Source organism: Nicotiana tabacum, chromosome 20 (assembly GCF_000715075.1).
Source record: "Nicotiana tabacum cultivar K326 chromosome 20, ASM71507v2, whole genome shotgun sequence".
Classification (NCBI taxonomy): domain Eukaryota; kingdom Viridiplantae; phylum Streptophyta; class Magnoliopsida; order Solanales; family Solanaceae; genus Nicotiana; species Nicotiana tabacum.
In genome coordinates this window covers 164,340,946-164,368,704 of record NC_134099.1, presented here as the reverse complement: position 1 = coordinate 164,368,704, position 27,759 = coordinate 164,340,946, and the positions used below count along the sequence as shown (strand labels likewise).

General features: G+C 34.4%; 3 protein-coding genes and 1 long non-coding RNA gene across 5 annotated transcripts; 2 read left to right on the top strand and 2 right to left on the bottom strand.

Annotated features, from left to right (window-relative positions):
* Positions 1–227: 227 nt before the first annotated feature.
* On the top strand, positions 228–3,201 carry LOC107777465 (uncharacterized). The gene is made up of 4 exons (XM_016597492.2): positions 228–345; positions 1,591–1,924; positions 2,486–2,586; positions 2,894–3,201. The coding sequence occupies exons 1-4, from the start codon at positions 289–291 to the stop codon at positions 3,059–3,061; spliced, it is 660 nt and encodes a 219-aa protein (XP_016452978.1). The 5' UTR covers positions 228–288; the 3' UTR covers positions 3,062–3,201.
* A 362-nt stretch (positions 3,202–3,563) lies between these two features.
* Positions 3,564–3,899, bottom strand: LOC107777466 (photosystem II 5 kDa protein, chloroplastic-like). The gene has a single exon (XM_016597493.2). It carries the CDS (start codon positions 3,897–3,899, stop codon positions 3,564–3,566), a length of 336 nt encoding a protein of 111 aa, XP_016452979.1.
* A 717-nt stretch (positions 3,900–4,616) lies between these two features.
* On the bottom strand, positions 4,617–10,004 carry LOC107777467 (uncharacterized). 2 transcript variants are annotated; one of them, XM_016597494.2, is made up of 7 exons: positions 9,868–10,004; positions 8,700–8,880; positions 6,203–6,285; positions 6,025–6,111; positions 5,648–5,796; positions 5,434–5,565; positions 4,617–5,026 (listed from the first exon to the last, which is right to left on the bottom strand). In XM_016597494.2, the coding sequence occupies exons 2-7, from the start codon at positions 8,842–8,844 to the stop codon at positions 4,837–4,839; spliced, it is 786 nt and encodes a 261-aa protein (XP_016452980.2). In that variant the 5' UTR covers positions 8,845–8,880; positions 9,868–10,004; the 3' UTR covers positions 4,617–4,836. The 2 variants fall into 2 exon arrangements, with proteins under 2 accessions (XP_016452980.2, XP_016452981.2); XM_016597495.2 differs by lacking the exon at positions 9,868–10,004 and adding an exon at positions 9,713–9,856.
* A 5,559-nt stretch (positions 10,005–15,563) lies between these two features.
* On the top strand, positions 15,564–17,064 carry LOC142174188 (uncharacterized). Its single transcript, XR_012703532.1, has 3 exons — positions 15,564–15,719; positions 15,867–15,929; positions 16,829–17,064. It is a non-coding gene; the product is annotated as an uncharacterized LOC142174188 (long non-coding RNA).
* Positions 17,065–27,759: the final 10,695 nt, after the last annotated feature.

The window sequence follows — 27,759 nt, the reverse complement described above, 5'->3', positions numbered from 1 at the left end:
TATTCTATACACGCATTAGGTCGGATTGGCCCCCTAATTATTAGTTAAAATCCTAAAAGGAATAAAACTTAATTTCTTGCTTCCTACTCCTTGTTGGCATGGGATTTATCATATAAATGTTGGTTATAACACCTATTATATATATTTTGGTTCTTTCCTCTTATACTTCTTGTTTTCATCTTCAATTAATTAATCTCTTTCTTCTTCACCAATAAGAATTAAGAACACATCTACAAATAATCTCTTTCTTCTTCACGAATAAGAACAATTCTTTCTTCAGTACCAATTATGGCAACGTATACTTTCGAACAAAACGAATACTTGGAAGATGTGATTGAGAGTCAGGTACAAACTTTGTTGCTAATACGTTGTTAAATCGCTCGCAGCTAACATAATTTTTTGATAATTTGTTATAATTCGTAGCTAAGTAGGATCATCGATGGATTTTGTTGTTTAGCTACACAATTTATCTGTCATTAATTTCCGTTTTTTAAATAGTTAAGGTGCTTAAAAAATTTATTAAATTAATTTTATCAAGTATTTACAAATTTTTCGTGAATACCCCTAGCTGCTAATTTTCTTATTGTTACAAGTTATTGTTGTTGTTATTCTAAGATAGCCAGAAGTGAATTCAGGGATTTACCTTTGATACGTTCAATATATATTTATGTCCTCACTATCGAATCTCTTTCTTGTAATTATGAGTTCAGAACATAGTATTTGTTAGGGTTAGGGGTGTACATGGATCGGGTTGGTTCGGTTTTTATCAAAACCAAATCAAACCAACTATATCGGTTTGGATTGGTTCGGTTTTGTCGGGTTTTTTGGGTTTTCGATTTTTTTGTTACATGAATATTATTTCAAATAATCTTACTTTGTTAAAATTATAGATAAAACTTTGATAAGTGAATATATGTTTAGTAAATATGAAAAAAATTGACAAACATATGATCTATTAAAATATTCTAATGGGAATTTTTTTTTAGTAACACGTGATAGTTATTTTCTTAGTCGTCTAACAATAATTTTTCATTAATTTACACTTTCAAGGTTAATACATGAGAGGATCCCAAATATTTCTACATTTCTAAAGAAAATTCACTATAAAGTTTTAAAAATATAAATAAAATTTATATATTTATATGTCGGTTTAGTTCGAGTTTTCTTACTCAATACCAAACCAAGTCAAACCAAACTTAGTCGGATTTTTTAATCGGTTTGGTTTGGTTTTTCGGTTTGGTGCGGTTTTTCGTTCGGTTTGAACACTAAAAGTTTAGTGATTTTAATTTCTACATGTAGAAATACTAAAAGTTCAATTGAACTTGTTGGCATGATTATTATTATTATTATTATTATTATTATTGAATTAAAAATATCCACGTTGTAATTTCTTTATTTATTCTTGCAATCCAATATGATATTTCATGTTTTTTTTTTTAATTTTTTTTTATTGTGTATTTTCATGTAGCTGTATGGTTTTTAACTTTTTATAGTTTTGATATATCGTAAGTTTTTTGTTATTTCCTTTTTTTTTCCTGTTGAATACTAACTTCTTCCTTCTTTTTGCTATTTTTCTTTGAAAATATGTAGGGTTTCTATGTGATGAACGATTTTGGTTGGAAAACACCATGTGGAATAGTGAAAATTGGCAAAAATTCTGAAGCTTTTGAAAAAGCAAAGAAAGCTACAACTTTTGCAGTAGATAAATACAATGAGAAATCAGAGAAATCAAAGTTGGAATTATTGAGAATTATGAATGTTAATTTTGAACCTACTGCTGGTGCAATTTATTATATTTCTTTGGAAGCCATGGATTTATTTTCTAGGAAAATTCTTCATTATCAAGCTAAGGTTTGGGAAAAAATCAACACTGGTTATAAAGTTGAGATTTTTCGATTTGCCCCTTATATGCCAAAGCTCTCAGGTAATTAATACTCTTTATTATCAAAAATAATTTAACTTATATATACTGACGTTATAAGAATCACTACTAAAAATAGGAATTTTCGATGGAGTGTCCATTAGAAATTTTCGTTATTTTAGTAGTGAATCTTTGCAAAATCAATATATTTTAACTTGCTATAACATGTTATTTACGTTATTTTTTACATTAATAAATTAGGTTATTATAGCGAATAACATGCTATTGTAGGTAAGCTAAACATGATAGTATGTACAATATTGATACATAAAAGTCAAACTCTACTAAAAATAACACTCCATTTTCTTATTCAGTTTATGAGTAGAAATTCTTGTAAAATTGTTTAGGAGATTAAAAAAATAAAATTATTTTTCATATTTCTTAAAACTCTTAGTATTTTTCCTTCAAAAGATACTAATTTGATAAAATTGACTTGAGAAAGTGAAAGGCTATTATTGTTTAAACGTATGGAATAATTTTTATGTTTTAAACAATATTCACCTAAAATTTAGTTGGTCATATTATATTTTAATTTTTCTTTTAATATGGGGTTATTTGTTGCAGAATGTGTGGAAGAGAAACATTGCTGTATTAAGGTTAATAATTTGCAGGACTGGATGGATGAGAATTATCTTTATTATAAGTGCTGTTACACATTCAAAAAGGTAATTTTTAAACCTAATTTACTCTTTATATTTCTTCATATATAATTTTTAGATCGGTAATACAATCAGTATTTTAAAAATCTTTTTTGGGATTGCCGGGGCTCACCCTTAGGTGGGACACTTGCAAAATGCCCGAGACTTAGTTTTGTGAGGCTTATGTCTCAAGCGCTAGATTATGCGCCCTAAACACACCTAAGTTCAAACTCGCCCAACAACGTCTATCCAAATCATGTGTTAACTATCTAATTCATATTTTTATGTTATTTAACATTAAATTTTGATTATTTAATTGGTTTGTTATTTTCAGTTTGTTTCTGTGGAGGTGATTAGGGATAAAGAAACTGGCAAATCTATGGGCTATGGTTTTCTTTGGTTCAAAACTCATTCAGAAGCAATGGAATTTTTAGAGAAAAATGAAGGAAAGCAAATGCCAAATTCCAGCCAGAATTACTCATTGGTGTTTGGAAAATTTTGAAGGCCAAAGTGTTTTTTTACATAGTTTATTATCCATTTAAAGATTATGTTATTTTATGTATTACTCATTCACATAGTTTAAATTGTTTTTTATGGTATTTAGATGGTCTTTTCTTGAGTAGTTTTTAATAAATGTTCTAATTTCCGGTAAATTTTGATGAACAATAAAAACTTTTTACATCCACCATACCTCTCCATGATTTCGTCACTGATTAATTTCAAACTATTATATAATTTGGGAAACGAACAAACTCATTATTCACCGAGTTTTTAATCGTGCACTATCTCGCTCTTGGATTTGATTATTAATATATACACATTTGTACAATGTAGTACATATATATTAGAAAAGTAAAAAAGCAATTTAATAGAAGAAGGGTAATTGAAATACTAAATTTGCAGGAGAAAGCTTTAACAATTCTTATTTAATTTTTTTTTTTTCCTTTTTACATTAACAAAAAAGCATGCATAATAACAAGAATAAAGACAACACTTCCCCTCTCTTAATTTGCGTTGTGGCAAATTCTAGCAGTTGGATTTGACACACAAACTTGATAGTACTTCTTCTTGGCTTCTGGGGAGCCGCGCTTCGGCTCCTCGTCGGCCATGGCGGCCTTTGCCACTGAGCTAGCGGCAACGGCCGCCATGGCAAAGAACAACTCTCTCCGGCCACTGTTGTTGCTCTCTTTCTTGTTGCTTATTACAATATTTTCTCCCTCACATGGCACCTTTGAACTTGCCTTCACCATGACAACCCCGCGGCGGTTCGCGGCCGGGACTTTGGTCAAGGCCGCGACGGAGCCGCCGGCCAAGGAGGTTGTCATTGTCATTGAAGCCATTTGATCAACCCAAAAATTTTCCTAGTTTGATTGCTTATTACTTGCTTTCTGTTTTGTGCAAAGGAATGGTTTGGTGTGTTAAAAATATGTATACATGTAAGGAACAGAAAGAAAATAGTGAATTTCCATGAGGTATGTTATCCATTTTCTTATCTAAACAAAGAGTTCAGAGCCAATGATATTTTGCCATCTGGACATTCAATCTTGGAAAGTAAGTTTGTGGTTATTGAGCTCCTATTATAGGTACCAATTTTGAGGACGACTTTGTTTCAAATTGTCTTTTCATGTTTTTTGGCTTTTGCTTTAATCTTTTCTTTTCTTGACCATTTTATGGCTCCTTCAGCTTTTCCAAAATATTATTTAAACTTTAATATTAACAACCGATGACACTTTCATCCCTCCCAAAAAACAAAAAACAAAATCTTTCCAATTAGTCTAGTTGATTTGCCTAAAGAGTGAAAACCGTCAGCAAAATAATCTCAATTTTTGCAATCAATTTACTACTCCCTACGGTAGGGGTCATGTCTGCGTACACACTACCCCCTCCCCAAACCCAACTAGTGGTATTTTAGTGGGTCGTCGCCGTACCATAAAAGAATTCAAAGTCTCCCCTAAGAAATTCCTAAATTACCAAATATTAACTAATCAATCTCCACAGGCAATAGCAATAACAAGCAAAGGGGAATCTGGAATGAGCAAAAAAAATAGACACAAAGATAGTCCAAGCTAGCTAGGCATTTGCCATTAACAAGTTTTTCAAGACATAACAAACTAACAAAGTTTGAATGAATCAAATTACAAAAGAGAAAAAAAAAATGTCCAAATTCTATTCTTATCTTGATCATCCCATCTATGTCTTTTTCTTCCTCCTCCATCAATGAGGAAGAAAAGAAAAGGGTACAAGGAAACCACTTTGAGTCGTCGACTGACTATTGAATCAAGGTTTCACATTCTCCCTGATGAACTGCTCCAACTGAGAGATTTCACCTGTCAAACCAGAAGCTTCGGCAACAATTACTTTGTTACAGCACTGAGAAAATCCAAATGGTTCTCCGGGTACTCCAAGTGTAAACTCGTTAGAAATGTCTGCCTCAGACACTGCAGTTCTTGATGTACGAAGCTTGTCGCTGAATAACAATGGTAAAACAACCGTGGAACACATTCAGAAAACAGAAAATTCCCAGTTCAACATAAAGTTAAAGCAGTTTTAGATAAGTGCATCAACATAAGGCCAAGTTTGTGATAAAGAAAAAGGGAAAAAACGGAAAACAAACGTGACAGGATATAATGCAGAACTATTGAGTTAGCTTTCCCATGAGGCAGTCCTGGTAGAGGACGCGCTTTTTTAACCAAATATAATCCTATATTTACACCTAACTTAGTCAACTGACATTAATTATTATTTTTTGAAATAATCAACTGATGATATTGTTTCAGGAACTCTAAGAATATGGATTTGAGTAGTTTGCTGATGCAAATAGCAGCTAACGATATCGCTACTATTGACTAAAATGGGAGTGTAGAGTTATCTTACATTTCCTTCTCCAGTTGTTTCCTTATGAACTCCTTTGTATGTGCAGTTATTTTATCAACCTTGTTGCACAGGAGAAGTACTTGAATCTTTTTCTTGACCACAGTTGCTTTCGTCAATATTTCATACAGGTACCTTTTGTGAGAGGGTGTTAAAATGTTAGAATCAGTTATCAAGCATATAATCCATATGAAGATGAATAGTTAAAAGTAAATACTCTGCAGCAGTTCGGCTATTTGGTAAAAATTCCACCGAATCCACCACAAACACAATGCCAGCTGCTTGAGGCAAAAACTCATCTAGTTTCAGACGTAGACGAGAATGCCCTGGAACATCAACAATATGAACTGGTCTTGTTTTCCCCTTCTGCAGCCAAATAGAAACAGGTCTGAATAATTGAATTTTGAAGTCCATTTGCAGAAAGATTGGCACTTCAGCAAATCAATTAAGAAAAAAACTAAAGATACAATCGAAGGTGGGCTACTAGCAATTAATAAAATCTTATCCATCTTAGTGGAGGCTGAGAGAATGATAATCTAGTTAAAAGGCACGGAAAAAAAAAAGAAACAGAAAAAAAGAGATGGCTGTCACTACCTTGTCCCTCTCGGAGTGTAGCATAAAACTGTCTTCATTTGGTTCCATCGATGTCACAGTACCCTGATGGGCTGAGCCATCTCTAAGCTATAATAGACATCATAAAAAGATAAAGTCACATAACCTTTTAAAAAAAGCTTATATCAGGTCCTGCATTCGTTCATTCAACAGCACTTACCTGGTAGAAGAGGAAAGTTTTGCCACTTCCACTCAGTCCAGTGAGTAAAATTGTATTAGATGTTGTACGTTTAAAAAGGCGAACTGCAAAAAGACACTAAGAATTTCTGAATTTCAGCTTTTGATGAGAAAAAATTCAGCAGCTAACATGGAGCATTTAAGGACAGAAGAGGGACATAAAAGCTTAGGGAAGGGACCAAGAAGGAAGTAGATTTTAAAAATAGACGTAACCTATAAGTTCCTTGCGCAGAGAAGAAAAAATGTTTTGGGAGAAAATAACAGAAAGACCGAGCGAGGCATGTAATTCAAGGACAATTTTAATTCAACAGCACGTGGTTCATTTCTATATCCAATTCTCTATGAATCATTTATTACAATCACGTGACTCAGTTTATTAACTATATATTGTTCCGAGCTGCTGATACCAGGAGACATACTACAGTTGCTAAGAGTTAATATCAGCATCACAATTTTACACCTCTTCGTGTTTCCACTAACACAATCCACTACATACCCAAGCCAACTCTTAGTATTCCCACTGACATATTCCACTGCAAACCCACACACGAACGACATCTACTCATCGAACATATGTAACAAATGCTCTTACTGCTGTCAGAACTATAATGACTTGTCTTTACAGAGGAAAAGAAAGAATAGAGTTCACTATTGATTACAACACCTACATCAACCTTAATCAATCTGCATTGCTTTTGACATCAATATCCTCTATGACCATCACCACTACAACTCCTTTCTTCTGTTATCACATTATCACCCAGCATGGATCCAGCATATGTAAAGCAATTTCAAAACGCATCAAACGTTTGATAACACTTTAAAAATTATAGATTAAAACAGTAGAGGGAATAGTAGCCATTGATGAACTTGCTGGTTCTGTTGTCTTCATTGGTCATACACATCCTTAAGGAAGAATACTAGTAAGTCAAAAATATTTCGTTAAGGTTAGAAAGAAGCCGCAAGTACCTAATGACTTAAGAAGAAGATATGCTGGACAGTAGCACTATGAACTACAGGAGACATTATATAGGGGACTCGGGGGCTTTGAGTCAAGAGCAATTGGATCTGATTAAGATATAAATGATATGCTGAAAATGGACAGTATTGGTTGCTTTACATTAGCAAGGACAGTGTTGATAGATAGGTTGAAATTCCAATAGAGTCACTAAGATCCCTTTAGCCTATTGACCACCATCCAGTACCAGAAGACGAAAATTTTCAATTGTCCAGAATAATTAGGAATCTTCTGCCAAATCTTGGCTCAAAACCTAATTCAGACTTTGAAGGATGGCAATAATGTGGTAGAATCATCTCGCCTCTATTCTGTACCTCCTAAAATACTTATCCTTCGAGATCCTTCTCCAAATTCGAGGTACTTCCTTTTCACAATATGCAAATTAAGTTGCATTACAGAGATTTCTTAAACAGTAAGATAATTTCCAAGTTACAAAAGAAGACATAGCTGATGTTTTTACTGCTTGAATTACGTAAATAACTGGATATAGTAAGCCAACATTCGCATTAATAGTTCACCAGATTTGGAAAATCTTCAACACTTTAAGGTACAACCACAAGGGTACAGTTCTACCAAAGTCACATTCTGTTTATAGTGGTTTGTTTTTCGCCCCCACATGTCGGATTGTCAAACACAGAGGGAGATACATTTGATCTAAAGAGTAAATCGCATATGCGAAGAGCACAAAAAGAGGCACCGGTCCGTCGGTGTGAAACTATGGTGAGTGAGGGTGGTAGAAGGAGAGGAGATAGACTTAAAAAGCAAATGGAAGGAAGTTGTCTTGAAACACCTACACATCCTTGGAGTCAATACAGACTTAGCTAATAATAGGGTACAATGGAAGAAAAAGATCCATATAGGTGATACTCATTCCATCGGTATGCTCCCAGGTACCTGTAATTGTGATCCGTTTGCCAGAACCAAGGGGTCTTTCTGTAGAAACCTCCACGAACAATCGTCGTTTTTTGATGGTTTTTCCGCTTCTCACAGCTGCTCTTTCCACACCTCCGGATATCTGGTGCCAAATTGTCGCCCCTTTCCTTATTTCTTTGATAATAGAGTTGGCTATCTTTGTGGCATCGATTGTACAAGTTCGTGAAGAGGGCTGGACGAGTGGAATGAGGGAAAGCGGCTCGATCGACAAAAAAGAAGAGTAGCCTCCTAGAACCTGGCAAAGTCATTATCAATGAATTCACGAGCAATTCTCAACCAACATATGCGATTCATTCCCGTAAAGTTATTATTATACCACTACTATTTTTATATATATTTAACTTATTTTCACTACTACTCTTATTTCATTTTAACGTGACGATGATATGAGTTGAGCTTAGTGAAAGAAGTGAAGATTCATATCGCCAACCCCAACTTTGTTTGGGAATGAGGCGTAGTTGTTGTTGTAGAACAACCCAAAAGAGACTCTTAAGTGAGAAATGTGCTAATAAATACAGTAAGAGCTTACTTATTAGAAACAAAATCACGGTAAACAAGACGACTCCAACTGCAGCATAAAGTTGGGTAGGAGGTATATGGTGAACATATTCTTCAACTTCATATAACCACTGCTGCATTTGAATCTTCAACTGCTCTATTTTCTCCTTATCCATTACTTTGAACTACCTTCACTGAGTTCGAATATTTTCCTAAGAAACAACATTTAAAGAAACAATATCAGTCTATAGCACAAAAATGCAATATATATACACCCAGAGAGACACAAGAAAAGAATTCAAGTATTTGACAAAGAATATATCATATGCTTATCGACTAGGGGAGCTTTGGCATAACTAGTAAAGTTGTTGCCATGTGACCAGGAGGTCATAGGTTCAAGCCGTGGAAACAACCTCTTGCAGAAATGTAGGGTAAGGCTGCGTACAATAGACCTCGTACCCCGCGCATAGCGGGAGCTTAGTGCATCGGACTGCCCTTTTTTTTATCAACCAGATATCTCATTCAAGGTGGGGCAAAACCCCGGTCAGAAACCACAGGCAGATCCAAGATTCGAACTTTATGAGTTCAAGATTCTACCACAGCCTATTTGATTAACTGGGTACGAAATCTATTGTACAGAGTGTATTTTTTAAGTCTGACCCAAAGCTACTGGCTTCAGATGCTGAACCCATGACAATGCACTACATCTGCCCCTATTAGAAACCCCCAAAAAGATTTCCTTTTCCAATATAGGCTAAGGTAGTATATGTGCCATTGCTTTCGACTCGACCTATATATAGCTGAGAAATTTAATATACAAATGTGTATGTGTACCCACACATAGTTGAGCAATGTAAATATATAAATGTGCACACACACACACATAGAGTGCTAATGGGTTCAGCAATTATGAGCATTCACTGACTTAAACATTTGGATTCCTCTCAAACAGATCATAAACTCAATAAGAAAACATCTTTCAACAAATAATTCTGTCTAAAAAGGCCACAGTAAGCAAATTACAGAAAAAATTAACAATTGGACCTGCAAAATTCAGATTACACAGAGAAATGCAAATAAGAAATGAGCACAGATTTTTGCCGAGCTGTTCAAAGAGAATAAGAGTTTTGGATTTGATGTAGAAACAAGAAAAAATAAGCAAAATGATAGAATAAATCGAAGAAGGGTGAGAGGGAAACCTGTAATTCAAGCAATTGACTACAGCAATGAGGTAGAATTCAAAAGTTGAAGACAAAATCTGTAGAAATTCGGGTCAAGATGTAGAATTACAATGGAAATGAGGATTTGGGCCTGTGGTTAATCCACTCAAATGGGCCTTTTAGGATGTAATTTGGGGTGAAATTCAAAAATAGCCAGATTTATAAGTGGTAATTGAAAAATAGTCACGGTTTCAAAAGTAATCCAAATTTAGCCACTTTTTATATAAAGATAAATCTAAACGAAAATACTGTTCAAAATACGAAAAATATTCCAACATAATATACTGGAGTTCCAGCTTAATATGCTGGAAGTTCATACACTTGTGCTCTAATCTCTAGTATATTATGCTGGAACTTTCCATGTGTTGGAGTTACATCATAATATGCTGGAAGTTCATATACAGGTGCATCAATCTCCGGTATATTATGCTGGAACTTTCCGTGTTACAGTAAAATAGTGTCTATTTTTCAACGACTTTGCAAACGCTGACTATTTTTCAATTATCAATCCGAAAACCGGCTAGCCCGAGCTATTTTCACTGTAATTTGGTCCATTTTCAAAACAGTAGGCCCATTGTTGCTGCTCCTCCACCAAATGTTGTTGTTGTTGTTGTTGTTGTTGTTGTTGTTATATATTATTGAGATCTTCATAGAAATAGTCGATCGAATTTACTGTTAATTTTTTCTAACCGATATACATAAATTATATATTAGTTTTACATGATTATACACATATTATATATTATTATACATATGAATCCTATTTAGTTTAATCTTTTTAGGTGGGCAGCTATTTAGGTAACTCTTCAATATTTTATTTTTGTTACTCCCTCCATCCTAATTTATGTGAAACTCTTTTCTTTATTGTAAATTCTAAAAAGAGTGACACTTTCGTATACTTAGCAAATATTTATATTCATATAAATATTTATGATTTATTCTAACCACAAGTTTTAAAAAAAATATTTTTTTTAAAATTACGTATCTAGTTAAATACTGCCACATAAATTGAGATAAAAGGAGTACATTATAAGCTACTTTAATATGATAAAAATAATTTTTCATTTTACTATTGTAGCAGTTAAAGTCCAGTAACAACATGTGAATGTAGTCTATTACTGTAGCAAGTAATTTTATATAAAACTATGTCTTAATTTACAATACTTCTTTTCGTGTTGGCAAGACAGAATCCAAAACCTTTAAGATCTTATGTAGGAAATCTTTCAAAAGTAATAATTTTGGCAAGTAAATAATATAATAATTCTCAGTACTTTTTTTTTCTAAATTTGTGCATGGTAAGTTATATTTCAAAAATTTATACATAAAGCACTTGTGGTTAAATAGTTTTCTACGTTCATTTGAGTTGTGATGATTAATATTATTAATTATTAGTAATTATAATTAATAATTAATATAGTCACCATGCAAGAGTTAGCAACAGGTTTAGGTTTTGTGCCTTTTATTGTATTTCTTGCTTTCTTTACTTCGTTCACTACTGCAGGAATTGTAGCATTAGTCATTTGGGTTGCTTTATTTCTTGTTATTCTTTTTCTTCTTTTTATTGACCTCTAATAACTAGTACTAATAATATATATAGCATTAATTAGTCTTATTTTTGCGATTTCTTTATCTCTTTCTATTTTTTTATTGGTTATTATCATGAGACAAGACTAGCATTTGCTTTCATCCATATTATTGAATCCCTTTCATTTTTTTCTTTATAGCAATGGCACTATACAAGTAATTTTCCAAACGTTTTGTTATATATAGCGTGAATCCAAATTAGTTAGAGTTTCAATGCAGGTACCAAACATCGTATGAAAAAGAAGAAGAAAAAGTAGATAGCGGAGGAAGATGAGAAATTGAAAGTAATAATTATACGCTTTATATGTTAATGAGGAATTATACCTTCTTTTCTTTTAAGGAACAGAAAAGGGTTAAAATTGTCCCTAAACTATTGGAAAACGTTTAAAACTATCCTTTATTCATCTATTGGGCTTAAAATACCCCTTTATTCACTTTTTTGATTCACTTGTGCCCTTTGACCGTTAGGTCAATGCTGAATTAAAAATTATTATTATTTAAATTCCACATGGCAACTTCTTATTGATCGAAATTAAAACATCTAACCTATTAGAAAGACCTACCCATATCTATCCATTTTTCGGACTAACTCACCCCTAATACTAACCCGACCCAAATAAAAAGTTCAACTAAAAAATAGACGCCCCACTTCCTAACCACAATTTCTTCACGGGAAACTCTCTCTTCTCCCGAATGGAGGTACTAATTCTATCTATGGAAGTATAGTTTGATATTTCTAGTAATTTTGTTATAGTTCAATGGATAGAAATGATCATTTTCTTCCTGATAGTCAATACTGATGGCGAATTTCCGAACAACAAATGAAAAAAAGTTACTAGAAACAGAGAAAGTTTGATGACTTGATTTTTTTATAGAACTGCAGAAACTCGTTCGAATCATTAGTTTTTCTTTGGAAAAATTCATTAGAAGTTTGTCGAAACATTTTGAGTGCTAGGTTACAAGATATATCACCATATCCCTGTAGTATAACGTTTCAGCGTTAGCGATTTTTTCATAATTGTTGCGATATGGAAGTATAATTATCTCGTCTTGGTTTTATTTTGATTAGCTAAATTTGTTTGAGATTATAATCAGTGATACATTGAGTCATGCCCTTGTGTTATCTAATTGGTCTTTAAGAAATACTTAATGTTAGTCGAGGTGCATGTAAGCTAATCCGGACACCACGATTATAAAAAAAAATAGAAGTACTTGATGCTCGGACACCACGGAGTTAGATGGAAGTGAGGCGTCTTTTTTGTAGTTGAACTTTTTATCTGGGCCGGGTCAATGTTTGGAGCGGGTTGGTCCCAAAAAGGGGTAAATATGGGGTAGTCTTTCTAATAGATTAGATGTTTTAATTTCGACCAATAAGAAGTTTTCACGTGGATTTAAATAATTATTATTTTTAATTCAGCAGTGACCTAACAGTCAAAGGGCATAAGTGAACCAAAAAGATGGATTGAGGAGTATTTTTAGTCCAATAAATAAATAAAGAATATTTTTAAATCTTTTCCAATAGTTTAGGGGTATTTTAACCCTTTTTCGTTTAAGGAATTGAACTTTGCATGAAACCAAAAAATAAGAAGAAGATGAAGGCTGGTATCACCTCTCGGTCCTCTCTCAATCAAATAATTTCTATATATTTAAACTTATATATGTCAATAGTTTTAAGTATGTAAATTTCATTTGAAATAAGTTGAAGATTTTATGATCTAATTCACACGAAAATTAGTTAGTTTGACCCTACTACATACTTTGAAATATATCACATAAAGGGAAACAAAACGAGTAACTTCTATCAGATATATTAATGTGTATTACATCAATTGCACCAAACTTTAAATGTTAGTCCCTCCGGTCCATTTTAATTAATTTTTTATTCTTTTTTTTTATGATCCATAATATTTAATTTTTTCAGATATTAAGAAGGAATTAACTTCTTCTTTTTTTTCAAAGTTGCCTTTGGAGTAAAGAGTTTAGGAGTATTTGTTATAATTCCAATGAACAAATTAAGGTTAATATAATCAATTTTATTATTAATTAATGCTAAAAAGAGAATTTCTTAATACGTGTGAAAACAATGAAAAATCATTAGCGGACCAGAAGGAGTATCAATTAATGTTTATAATAAATATCTATTTCAAATAAACTTATAAGTGAAGAGGCTTATCTAAAATTCAAACTTTAACATTAAATTTATTGTACAATTAAAATTACGGGTTCACATTTGATATTTGCTGAAATATTAGTAAGTTATCACACACATATATATACACACACCCTTATTTGGCAAGTAAATATTATTTTTTTCAGAATATAATTTATGGTTTAGTTTCCATAATTAGATATTTTTTGAACCAAAATATGTCGTAAATTTTTTTCAGAATATAATTTATGATAATTTTCTGCTTTCATAATCCTTAAGTTTCCATATATTAATTCCACGTCTTAATTATTCTCCTTCTCCACATGACTATCTAATTATGGGAAGTAAACATTACAACTACTCCTATATATATAGTTGCATTGCATGAACAAAGTTAACTTCATTCTTCTTCATCACAACTCGTTAACCCGAATTCTAAACCCTGAACCCTAATCGCTCTTTGCCATGGACGAGTCCGCGTTGTTCGTCGGTTTGTTCGGGCTTTTGTTTTTGGTAGTAGTTTTTATTAAATCAATGATTCCAGCACCAGCAACAGTTGCAGCAGCAGCAACTTCTACTACAAACCCTATGCCATTAATTTGTATTGGTTTACTAGTTATTGTTATTGTTGCTTCTTTTGCTAGAATGCCACCTAGTGGTGGTGCCTAATAATATAGTATTTCTCTTCGTAATAATTTTTTTGAGTTTTTGTTTCAAATTTGTTTAGTTTATCTGCATGCATGTAGTGCAGACTAGTATTATTTGGTGTTGGATTAATGTTTTTGTTTTTTAATAAAAATAAAGCTTTATGTTTTTGGTATTTAAATACTGCAAATTCATGTTTATATTTGTTGTTTGGTTGTGACGAGGGTCTATCTGAAATGGCCTCCCTATTCCTTCGGAGTAGGGGTAAGGTCTGCGTACACACTACTTTTTCTAGATCCCATTTGTGAGATTTCACTGGCTTGTTATTGTTATTGTTTGGTAATTATTCTTTGCAGAGGCGGATCTAAGTTCTCACTACTCTTTCGTTTTTTATAGTACCGGGTTTAATTATTTACTAGTTATTGCCATTGTTTTTCATCTATTTTCTGATTTTTATGATGCTCTTATTGTTTAACCAAAAATAGAGATTTCGGTCAAAGCTTATTTTTAGAAGAACTCGGGTTACTAATAATCAAGTAGAAATAGGAATAATTGATGTAAATAATGACTGAATAGAAAGTAAAGTAAATCAGGATATTCCAATAGTATTTCGTGTCCTTACAAATGTTCAGTCCTCACCTTTTATAGTTATTTCTAAGTAATATGTTTTTCTCCTTTCATAATAGAGTCATTATGGACAATTGATGGCATTTAATGTAACGTTATAATTGGTAATCATAACTGACTCAATACAGATTCCATAATGTTTTTCGTAATTAATGCCTATTAATTACCAATAATACGTATCTATACCCCTTTTGCTATTTAGGTTCATTCCAAGAGGTCCGAGCACCTATCCCTTCTTGTTTTCTTGGATCTCTGCTCGTGTCTGCTGGACCTCGTGCCTCTTAAACTATCTGTAACACTCCTCAAATTTATAAAAGTTTCGAGACACGCTAATTATAGAACTAAATTATTATTATTATTATTATTATTATTATTATTATTATTATTATTATTATTATTATTATTTTATCTTATTCTTCAATTCTTTTACTATTGTTGTTTCTTTTACTTTGGTTGTATATAATTGGATATACAATTATGAAATATTAATATTTTTAATATTACTAATTACTAAGAATGAGTATCATTAATTATTAATTAAGTTAAAAAGAAAAAGAGAAAGAAAAAAGAAAGGAAAAGTATAAAGCCCATAAAGTGGGAAGGCAAAAGGCAAAGCCTTAAACAAAAAACTAAAAAGCCTGAAGGCTAAAAAGCCTTAACAGAACAAAAGGCTTATACGTTCATTCAACAAAGGCAAAAGGGCTGAGAAGTCTTATACGATAAACTGAAGCAGAATGCGACGAAACAGAGGCAGCGAGCCAGCGACTCACGCATGCAACGAAAAAATTTTTAGGGTTCTTTACAAATCACCTATTCTTGAATTCAGGTATATAAAATTTCATATTGTCAATTACCCTAAGTAGTAATAGATAAGAATTAAATAGTTAATTTCCTTCTTTCTCTATATTAACAGTAAAGTTCCGTGTTTAGGTGCGAAACTTTAAAATTAATTAAAATGCATTGATTTTTGTAGAATCGATTGTTTGATTGGTGTCAATTGGACTGGGGCTTACGTATTGGTTCGAGAAGTGTTGAGGTGAGTTGATATAACCATTTACCAAAGTGGTTTAACTCACAAAAGTATGCATACACGGTATTTGATAAATTGGCTAAAAGAGTGAATATGTACTTAATTGGAGTGAGTGAGTTCCTATTAGCTTAGAATTATTTTAGTTAAAGTTAGGTGATTTATTTTGATATATGTGCATAAATTTTTATATTTTTGTGTTATTCTTAAGTGCCATTTTCATGTTGAAAATTCATGAAAAAACAAGAATATTTAGAAATAATTTTGAATGCTTATTTCATTTTTATGCCTTACCTTACATTTAAGAATTCTAGAATAAGTATGTTCGAAAGATTTAGACTTGAAAAGTCACAAGAAGAAGTTTTAGAAAGAAAAGATTTTTGGGAGTATCCTTTATTCTGAGAAGGGGTTATCGTCCAGGTCGCGAGGGTCCTGACCAAGGCGTTGACTTCCTGAAACTACTTATGCCAAAGTAGGGAGCACACGAGCCGAGGGTCTCGTTGCTGAGAATTCACTTAGCCGGGCTAAGGTATGATATATGAGCGCTGAGAAACATGAAGCGAGTGGCGCCTCGTGGATTGGGCCTATTCGATCAGGTTGGGATCGAACCCGTGCCGATCACTCCGTGACTAAGACAGAAATAGGTCAGAATAGTTGGAACTCCCAAAAAATAATGAGAAGTATTTTTTTGAAAAAGAAAAGAATTTCTTTTAGAATATTCATAAACTGCTAGTATGCAATTATTTTAGAATTATTCTTATAAGCTTTATTTTACATGCATTTAGAACTTTTGCTCGTAATGTATATGTTAGTAAAGTTTCGCTCCCAGTTGTTGAGACTCACTGAGTACAATGGATGGTACTGACGTTCTCTTTTGGGAACCTACGTTGGTCTGCGGTACAACGTAGGAACCAATTTTGCAGGCGAGCAGGCTACAGGTTAGGACTTCCTTCTCTTCCAGTGCTATTGGTGAGCTCCACTTTTGTTCGTGGAGTATTCCTTTGAGTCATCTTTATTTAGTTATTTCTTTGTTTACTTAGAGAACTGGCCAAGAAATCTCATGTCTTGAGCAGTGCGTCAGTTTATCAGTAGAGGCTTCATAGACATAGTCATTCGGTTAAGATTTAGATATTTTTGATAATAACTTAGCAGTGATTCAGTAGTTACTATGAACAAAGTTTTGGAGTTGATTTATTTAAATATTTAAATTAATCAAAAGTATTTGGTTGGATGTTGCCTTGTTGCATATAAAGTTTGGAGTTATAATAGATTTGATAAGTAGAGATGATTCTCTCGGTCATGTTAGTGATCGAGTGTCGGTCCCGGCTTGTTCAGAAAATGTGTCGTGACACTATCCTTCGCCAACCCCACTTGCCATTTATTCATCAATAAAATATTTGGGAAGTAGATCTCATTAAAGCAGGAATATTTGCTGCCATTATTTCTTCTCTGGAACTGACGTCTCATATGTCACTTCCATTTAATGTTCATGACGTGTGGCATCCCCTGATTGGTTCTGCAACTTTTCAGCACCTTTTAGGGCTTTTTTACGGCTTCATCAATTACGAAGCGACAACTTCCATCATGACATTTCCAACATTACACCTTTTCCTTTGACGGTTGCTTCTGAGTATAAATATAACTTTCGTCTTTGTCTTTCTCATAAAAAAGTTTAGAATATTCACACTTGTTCTCTTCTTCCTCGTAGTACTATGTCTTCTTCAAACCCTAACCCTCGAAGAGTCCCCATTGTTGATGACCTTCCTCTTGCTCCTGTTAGGAGTAAAAGAGGAGGAAGACTTCGTAGGTTAGGGTATTCATCGATACGGGCTCTTCTATACCTCCAGTGAACTCCACCTTCTAGAACTAAGGGTTCTCTTTCCCATAGATCTTCGTCTAGAAGTAAAGATTCTAATGAACCCCTTCGTGAGCCTTTGGTAAATGAAAATGTTCCTGCTGAACTATCTTTTTACACTGATAGAGAATTGATCAGAAACCAAGTTTCTTCTATGTCTTCTTTAGATCGTGTTGATATTTACCCATCTCAAATTACTGAAGGTCTGATCTCTATTGTTCGTATGGATTGCCACTGGAGACATGATTTCCCCATTATAATTCCCAATGCGAACCAAAGGATTACATCTTAATTGACTGGGTTTTATTTTGTGTATACATACCCTTTTACACTGAATTTTAAACCCCTCATTGATCCTGTTATCATCAAATTCTGCCATTTTTTCGATGTTTGTTTAGGACAGATTGACCCCATTGTGTGGAGGGTTGTTGCATGCTTAAGGAATTTAACTAATATGGCTAATTTGCCCTTTAATTTCTTCCATTTGGTTCACCTCTACTCTCCTAAACTTTTCATCCATGGGATTTTCACTTTAGTATCGAGAAGTAAGAGAGTGTTAGTTAGCCTAGAGGATGATAAGGACCGTGGCTGGTATGCCATGTTTGTTGATGCCCCTACTGTTGGTTTAGTGGGTGAAGAGAATGTTCCATTTTATGAGAAGTGGAATTTTTCACGTAAGTTTTCCTTTTACAACTTTTTCTATCCTTTCTCTTTATTTTTCTCGCTACCGTTTAACTTTTTCCAGCAACCATGGGAACTGTTGATGAGATTCCCAATTTCCGTGGTTGGTAGGAAAGTTATTGAATGTTGCTCCAATGGAAGGTATATCTTAGAAAAACCTGTCACATAGGTTTGGTTGGAAGGTGAAAACTCATGGTAAAGGCTTTTCTCATCTCTTCTTCTATTCACCCTTTCTTCAGAATTTGTTTTGATCCTTCTTTTTATCAGGATTTCTCATTCGAGGCATTAGTGTTGATGTTGTCGTAGCTTCTAGAGTTTCTTTGGAAAGAGCTCAAGAGATAATCTTGGGTTCTTCATCGAAAAGGAAGGCCGATACGACCCAGGATTCTGAAGAAAAAGAAGAAGACAGGATGGAAGTTCCTTGATTAAAAGGCCACTGGCCAGAAGACGCGTCTTTTCAGACGATAAAGCAACTCCTCCCCGTTCTATTCCCATAACCGAGCCTGTTGAAGCCACCTTGGTGAGCTCTGATGATGACACTCCTGCGATCGTTCGTGACTCTGATGATCAGCTTTTTTCCCGTGTGTTTGAGTGTGTATTCGAATCGGTTTATCGATAAATCGAATCGATTATTTGTTATCGGTTTATTAATATCGATTTATCGATTTCGATTTCGATTTTGAAATTTTTCTTATCAAGTTATCAATTTCGTCCTCTTCGGTTATCGGTTTATCCTAAAAAAAATATACCCTTATTCTATAATACTACCTTTTCCTTCACTTAAGTCCCTAATCAGCTAACCTTATTATTTCCTCCCTTCTTCAGCGCCGCTTTCTCTTCAATCTTCACTTCACTTTCTACTTACAAAGTACAAATCTAGCTCTGTTGATGATTCAAAACTCGCTACTGTCGCCGTTGATTATCGCCTTTTCGGAAAGCTCTTAGCAGGTACCATATAAAGATTATAGTCATTTTAATACTAAAAAAGGTTCTATATTTTTGATAGATAGCAATGACAAAGTTTTAGTGATACATAATTCCTTTTTAATTCTTAATGTTCTTCTAAGTGGATACAAACCAAAGCTAAAACTTTTACTTGCAGTTGCGCTCACTTGACAGCTCTCTCTAAGACGAGATTCACTTGGTAAGACTTTGTTCTTTTAAATTCAGTTTTTATTGAAAATTGCTGAAAGTCTTGGGTTGTCTTGTTTTATATCTAAAAATAGTTGTGAAAAATGGTTCCTTTATCTAGAACATCAAGAGATAAGGGAGGTCTTCCTTGAAATTTTGATTGCTGTGAGCAGCTTGTGGTCAGGGTTTATGACTTTGCTGTTATAGTATTAGAGAGTGTTGCCTGAATCTTGCACCAAATAACACGGTAGAGAACACCATACATGTCCGAGTTCTTATTTAAAGTAGGAAATTTGAAAAAGTAGCTTCGTCACATTGAAAGTAATAGATGCACTTTCTTGCTGTCCATCGGGTGTTAATGAAAGGCACATGAAGTTCTGCTATGTATTCTATTCCTTGTTATAGTTTGGTATCAGTAACAACTTTGCACTTAAGAGTCTAATATGGCTAAAAATGATAAAATTGATCAAGTGGTTGATGAAAGTAGAGGTTCTGAGTCTACTGCTACAACTACTCACCTAGATTTCCTATTCTTTCTAAGATGGCTCGAGATGTGCTTGCTATTCATATTTCAAGTGTGGCATCTGAAAGTGCATTTAGTACCGGAGGACCTATTCTTGACCAATTTAGGAGTTCATTAACTCCTAAATTGGTTGAAACTCTAGTGTGCCTTCAAGATTGGCTTAGGAGTAAATCGCTTCCTGTAAATGTTGAGGAAGATTTAGATTTTCTCGAGACACTTGAGGAAGGTATGTATATTTTAATTAACTTTATTGTATTGCTTAAGATATTTAAATAATATATTAATTGCTTGACTTGTTAATATATATTCTTATTAGATTTTACTAATCTTGGCAAAGAAGCTTCCACCGATGATGTTTGCTAGAGTTTGTTAGCTGCTATGTAAGTTCTCTATTTTAAATAATATACTTGTAAAAGAATGTGATGTATTACAAAGTTCTTAATATTTGTCTTAATTTCTTCCAGGTTTAAAGGTTAGGACTTTCAGCAAGAGATACCACATTTAAGGAATGATCATATTTAAAGCTCAAGGGAATGAAGTTCAAATTAATGATGTATTTTGTTTTGCTTAGAGAAAATGTATTAGAACTTACCAGTTTGGTATAAGATTTGGAGAGAATGAGGCATTTTAAGAGTTGATTCAACTACCTCTGGAACTATGCTTTGGAAATACTATTTGTTTTGTTAAACTAATATTGTTAACGGATTAGTCACCTTTTAAAGATGTTGCTAGTTCTGGTTGCCCTACAGCAGGGAGAGAGTACTAGTTCATGGTTTGGTTTTGTCATGCTTTCTTAGCCTTGAAATAATGTCATTTTGGTTTTGTCATGCGTTCTTAGCCTTGAAAAATGACATTATTTCAAGAAGATGGACAGCCATAGTTGCTTAACTTTGATGAATGATATTGTTCATTCTACTTTGAAGGTATTTTTCCTTTACTTACTAACAAGTTTTTTTTTAAAAAAAAAAATTCTTATTTCTATGAGTTGTCACGCAGGCTAACCTCATTGGTATAGAATTGATGGGAAGAATTTCCCTTCTGGAAAGGAAAGCCCGTGAGTTTGAAAAGTCTATCCACGAGGCTGAGGAAATAGTCAGGGGAGCACAGCTAGAGCAGCCAATTGGAAAGAGCAGTTTGAGAATGCTCAGGGAACTATAGAAGAATTTCTAGAGAGTAGAAATCTCCTGGAGCAACAGAAGCGAGGTCTGACTTTTGAGTTAGCAGTTGCCAAGGCTTCTTCAAACCAATTTGAAAAAGATAAGGAGCGCCTTGAGTGTTCATTTTCAGAACAACTATCAAATTGCAGTGAAGAAATCAGAGAACTTAAGGCACTCTTGGCCAAGAAAGAAGAGTATGCAGGGGAGTTAGTGCAAAGCTTGACTCAAGCTCAAGCTGATTTAAAAATCTCTCCTGATAAGGTACATGCCTTAGAGAGTTCTCATGACTCCCTTGAAGCATCCTTTGATTCCTCTTTAGTTGAAAATCAAGTGTTAAAGAATGATCTTGCTATGTGAGAAAGGGAGTATGAACTTCTTGAGGAGAATTTTAACATAGAGGTGAGTTGGGCTTTTCTAAACTCTCATCGTGATGCTTTAATGGAGGCCAGTCAAGAAAACTTTGATTTAAACTCAGAGTTGGCCAAAGTTTTAGAGACCATTGAGAGAACCCAACAACCACTTGACTTTCCCTCTCCGTCAATTGAAGCTCTCGTAGCTGAAGAACCTTTAAATGAAGAAGTCGTTGATGTGGCAGTTGAAGTTGAAAATGCTGCAATTCCAGCCTTAGAGGGTGAAACTTCTATGACTCAGTTTGTGAAAGTTGAAGCTTCCGTGACTCTTGCTTCCCTCGTTGATCCTAACACTTCAAGCTCAGCTGAAACCGCTCTTGTTGCTGCTTCTTCAGAAGTTGCCACCGTGCCTGTGGCTGAAAGTGAAATTAATATTGCAACTTCTGATGTGCTAAACCCTTCAATTGGATGATGGTTTTATCTCTTAGTTAGTTTTTAAGGGATTTTTTGGTGAAAGTCCTCAGTTATCATAATGAGGCACTTGTATAAACTTTTATTGACTAAGTTTCTACTTAGTCTTTTTAATTATATTAAGAAGTTTTGTTAATACTTCAATGTGTTCTATTCTTGTCTTTTCCTTACTTATTTAGGACTTATAGAGTAGTTTAGCATTTTTATCCTTTGAAAATGCTTTATGATTCTTCTCATGACTTATTAACATGAGGTTTATAAAAGAGGGCCCTTTTATATATATCGACACTTAATGAAGAAGACGTCTCAACTTCATAATGGTGTTACAATACGATGAAAGAAATAGGAATACACATGTTTTGTTCAAAACAATTTTGACAAGTTTTTATTCATGAACTTGGACAAGCTTTTGAATATTACATGTGTTAAAATACATCTATAACTTTCTCGTAACTATTTTTCTTGTAACAGATTTTTACAATATAAAATAGACAAGGTTTTTCCTCATAACCCGTTTCAGCACATAGTCATGACCCTATCTTCATGTATTAAGAAGGGTTTGAGAGGTGACTCTGTTGTTCTCATGAGTTTGATACACTATGATGATATCAATCTCCCTTTGTTCTAATGGGAAAGAACACTATGATGAACGCTGGAAACTCCGTAACTTTTGCTCAACACTTGACACTTTGTATCTGTGTATGTAATATGTAGTCCCCCAAGTGTTTGAGCGGTGAAGTATGAAGCCTCAAGCACTTGTTTGTTTCTATCAATTTTGGTCCTTTTCCTGGAACAGAAAAACATACGAAACTCGGAGGTGCGATTAGAGATGAAGACTGCCTAACCCGTGTATATTTCTATCAGATTAATTTGTAACCCTAGGCTGGGAATTTTAGAATATTCCACTTTGCCGTGCAGGTCGTGACTCATCATTTGGTACGAGTTAGGGTTTTTGCCCAGCATTTAAAATCGTTAGTAGAGTTTTAATAATTCAAAGAAAAAAATTCTAATATAGCGATACCTGATCGTAGATACTTTCTCAGAAATAATATCTCTTTAGGTGGACTGCATTCCAATGTGAAGGTAGAATCTTGCCATCCATTGTCTCCAACTCGTATGCTCCTTTTCCTGCAATGTCACGAACTCTGTAGGGTCCTTCCCATGTTGGACTTAGCTTTCCTGAATTAGCAGCTTTTGTAGATTGGAACACCTTTTTAAGTACGAAGTCCCCAATTTTAAAGAATCTGAGGCATGCTTTCCTGTTATAATACCGTTCGATTACTTGTTTTTGTGTTGTCATTCTTATTAATGCAGCTTCTCTTCTTCCTTCGAGCAAATCAAGGTTCACCCGCATCTCTTCGTCATTTGATTTCTCCATTTCCTGAACGTACCGTGTACTTGGTTCTCCTATTTCAACTGGAATTAAGGTCTCCGCACCATAAACCATTGAAAATGGTGTTTCTCCCGTGCTTGTTTTTGTCGTTGTACGATAAGCCTATAGTACTCCAGGTAATACCTCAGGCCAATTACCTTTTGAATCCTGTAACCTTTTCTTCAAGTTGTTGATAATAACCTTGTTTGTGGATTCCGCTTGTCCATTACCCACTGGATGGTATGGTGTAGATGTTATCCTTTTAATTTGCCAACTTTGAAAGAATTTTGTGATTTGAGATCCTATGAATTGCGGACCATTATCACACACGATTTCCTTTGGTACTCCAAAGCGGCATATTATATTCCTCCAAATGAAGTCTTTAACTTCTTTCTCTCGTACCTGTTTAAATGCTCCTGCTTCTACCCATTTAGTGAAATAATCAGTAAGTACAAGTAGAAACTTCACCTGACCTTTTGCTTGTGGTAATGGACCTACGATATCCATTCCTCATTTCATGAAGGGCCACAGAGTTATGACATGATGTAATAGCTCCTCTGGTCTATGCATATTATTGCCGTATCTTTGACATTTGTCACACTTGGACACAAAACCGTTTGCTTCTTCTTCCATTTTAGGCCAATAATACCCTGCTCGAATCAGCGTTTTTACTAACGACCTTCCTCCTGCGTGATTTCCACAATGTCCTTCATGTACTTCCCTCATTACATATTCTGTTTGAGAAGGTCCGATACACCTTGCTAATGGTCCACCGAACATCTTTCGATAAAGATTTCCTTGATGTAAACAATAACGAGCAGCTTTTTTGCGAAGTGCATAAGCTTTTCCTTTGTCATCAGGCACGGTTATGTGCTGTAAAAAAGCAATAATTTCGTTTCTCCAATCCCATGTTAAATGATTAAAATTTACCTCATTTTTATCAGGTTCGAGAATGGAATGAAATAAATGTACGACTGAAGCATTTGCATCGTTTGCTACGTCTGCTACAGATGCGAGATTAGCTAAAGCATCTGCCTCCGCATTCTCATCTCTTGGGATATGCATTACTTTTCAAGTTTGGAATTGCTATATTAGTTCCCGTACCTTTGCGAGATATTCTTGCATTCGTGTCTCCCTGGCTGTATAAGTCCCCAGCATTTGATTGACCACGAGTTGAGAATCACTCTTGATTATAATTTGTGTTATGCCGAGTTCTCGTGCCAATTCTAAACCTGCAATTACAGCCTCATACTCTGCTTCATTGTTAGTTATAGAATGACATTTTATAGCCTGTCTAATAGTCTCACCCGTAAGTGGTATGAGGACTATCCCCAGGCCTGATCCTTTTACATTAGATGAACCGTCAGTGAATAAAATCCAAGTCCCCGGGTTTGCACCATTAAAAACTTGTAATTCTTTTTCTGCTTCTAAATGCATCCTCTAACTAAAATCAGCTACTAAATCGGCTAATACTTGAGATTTTATAGCAGTTCTAGGTTGATAAATGATTTCGTATTCACTTAATTCTATGGCCCATTTTGCTAACCTTCCTGACAATTCATGTTTATGCAAAATGTTTCGTAATGGAAAAGCAGTAACTACAACAATGGGATGGCATTGAAAATAAGGTCTTAATTTTCTAGATGTCATTATCAAAGCTAATGCTAATTTTTCTAGTTGTGGATATCGTGTTTCAGCATCTAGTAAAGACTTGCTTACATAATATATAGGAGATTGTTTACCTTGGTCCTCACGGACTAAAACAGCACTTACCGCAACTTCTGACATAGCCAGATAGATGAGAAGCTTTTCTCCTACCTTTGGTTTTGCCAATAACGGTGGTTTTGACAAATAAGCTTTCAAATTTCTAAGTGTTTGTTGACAATCTTCATTCCATTCAAAATGATCTTGCTTTTTGAGTGCAGAGAAAAACTTAAAACACTTTTCTGAAGATTTGGAAATAAATCTCCCCAAAGCTGCAATTCTTCCCGTTAATCGTTGAACTTCCTTTTTATTAGTAAGGATATTAGGAATTTCTTCTATTTCTTTGATCTGAGAAGGATTTACCTCAATACCACGATTAGAAATAAGAAAACCCAAAAATTTACCTTATGCAACTCCAAATGCACATTTTTCTGGGTTGAGTTTCATATTAAATTTTCGCAAAATTTCAAATGTAACAGATAGATGAGAAATATGATCATGAGACTGTTGGGTTTTGACGAGCATATCGTCTATATATACCTCCATTGTCTTTCCTAAATGCTCTTGGAACATTTTTGTGACCAACCTTTGATAGGTTGCCCCAGCATTTTTGAGACCAAAGGGCATTACTTTATAACAGTAAGTCCCCCTGTCTGTGATGAAAGAAGTTTATTCTTCATCACTAGGGTCCATTTTAATTTGGTTGTACCCTGAATATGCATCTAAAAAACTTAAAAGTTCATGTCCTGCAGTTGCATCAATTAATTGATCTATATGTGGTAAAGGGAAAGAATCTTTCGGGCAGGCTTTGTTAAGATCTGTATAATCCACGCAAACCCGCCACTTACCATTTTTTTAGGTACAACAACTGTGTTTGCTAACCAATTAGGATACTTTACCTCGCGGATTGATCCAATTTTCAATAGCTTTTAGACCTCATCCTGAATCACCTGATTTTTGAAAGCTCCTTGCTTTCTTTTCTTTTGCTTTATTGGTGTGAAGGATGGGTCTTCATTTAGTTTATGAGTCATCACATCCGGTGGTATCCCTGTCATATCAGCATGGGACCAAGCAAAACAGTCCACGTTAGCTTTTAAAAATTTAATCATCATACCTCGCATGTCTGAGCTTAAATTGGCTCCAACGTAAACCTTCCGTTCAGGCCACTGCTCGAATAATATCACAGCCTCGAGTTCTTCAATTGTTGTTTTGATATTTTCATTCTCTTCAGGTTCTTGAATTGTATCAGGTCTCGAGTCTAAATCTATCTTTTCTTGTTCAGCTGAGGTTTGATCCTTGATTCCTTCAACTGTTTCTGTAATTGCTATTTTTCTTTATTTACGGTGCTCGTACCTATTACAGCATTGATACTCCTAGCTGTCTGCTGATCCCCACGAATTTGGAAAATTCCCCATGGTGATGGGAATTTAATAACTTGATGTAGAGTTGATGGGACAACATCCATATCATGTATCCACGGTCTCCCCATGATCATATTGTAAGCCATTTCCATATCTACTACCTGAAATTTAGTTTCTTTAACAACACCTGCAACAAAGGTTGTTAGAATTACCTCTCCTTTTGTTATCACACTTGAATTGTCGAAACCTGACAAGGTATGCGCCTTGGGTATCATTTTGTCTTTAGCTTGCATTTCACGTAATATCCTTAGTAGTATAATATTTACGGAACTCCCTGGATCAATTAAAACTCGTTTTACATTAGTATCATGTACAAGTAAAGATATTACCAGTGCGTCATTATGTGGGGTTATTACTCCTTCGGTATCTGCATCATCGAATGAAATACTTTCATTTTCTAAAACCTGCCGTACCCATTTCCCGTGTGTTATCGTTACTTTAGAAACCTTATTGGAAGCCGTATATGTTACACCGTGAATATCTTCTCCTCCACTGATAACATTCACGGTTCTTTTGGGTGAAGGGGGCTTTGGTGGCTCTTGCCTATTTTTCATATAGGCTTGTTTTCCTTTTTCACTAGATAGCTCAGTGAGGTACCCTTGCTTCAATAGATGATCCACTTCACTCTGCAAGAATCTACATTCTGAAGTTTTGTGCCTACGATCATTGTGAAATTCGCACCAATGATCTGGATTGCGTCTATTTGGATTTGACCGCATCTCTTTTGGCCATCGTACCTTATCTACCATGCTTCTCAAAATAGCCACAATCTCAGAGATAGTGACATTAAAGTTATATCCGCCGAACCTTGCCTTTAAACTCCTGTCATCATCTCGTGACTCTTGTCTGTTCCGATCATTTCTAAATCTTGATGAGGAACTAGATTCCCTGTTCCTCGATTTTTGATCATATTGCTGACTATCTTGCTTTGACCGTGAGTCTTTTCCTGCAGGTCCTATATATGGATCGTACCTGTTTTTTCCTTATCTTTTTTCGGTTTCTAATTTTTTTGAACCGCCCCTTTCTTCATGATGAAACTTAGGTACGATACTTCTTCAATTCGCAGCTTCGTACTGTACCTATTGTAAATATCATTCCAAGTGGTTGCAGGGAATTCTCGAAGACTTTCTTTGAGTCTTCTCGTGGCTTCAGAACTTTTGTCATTTAAATTACT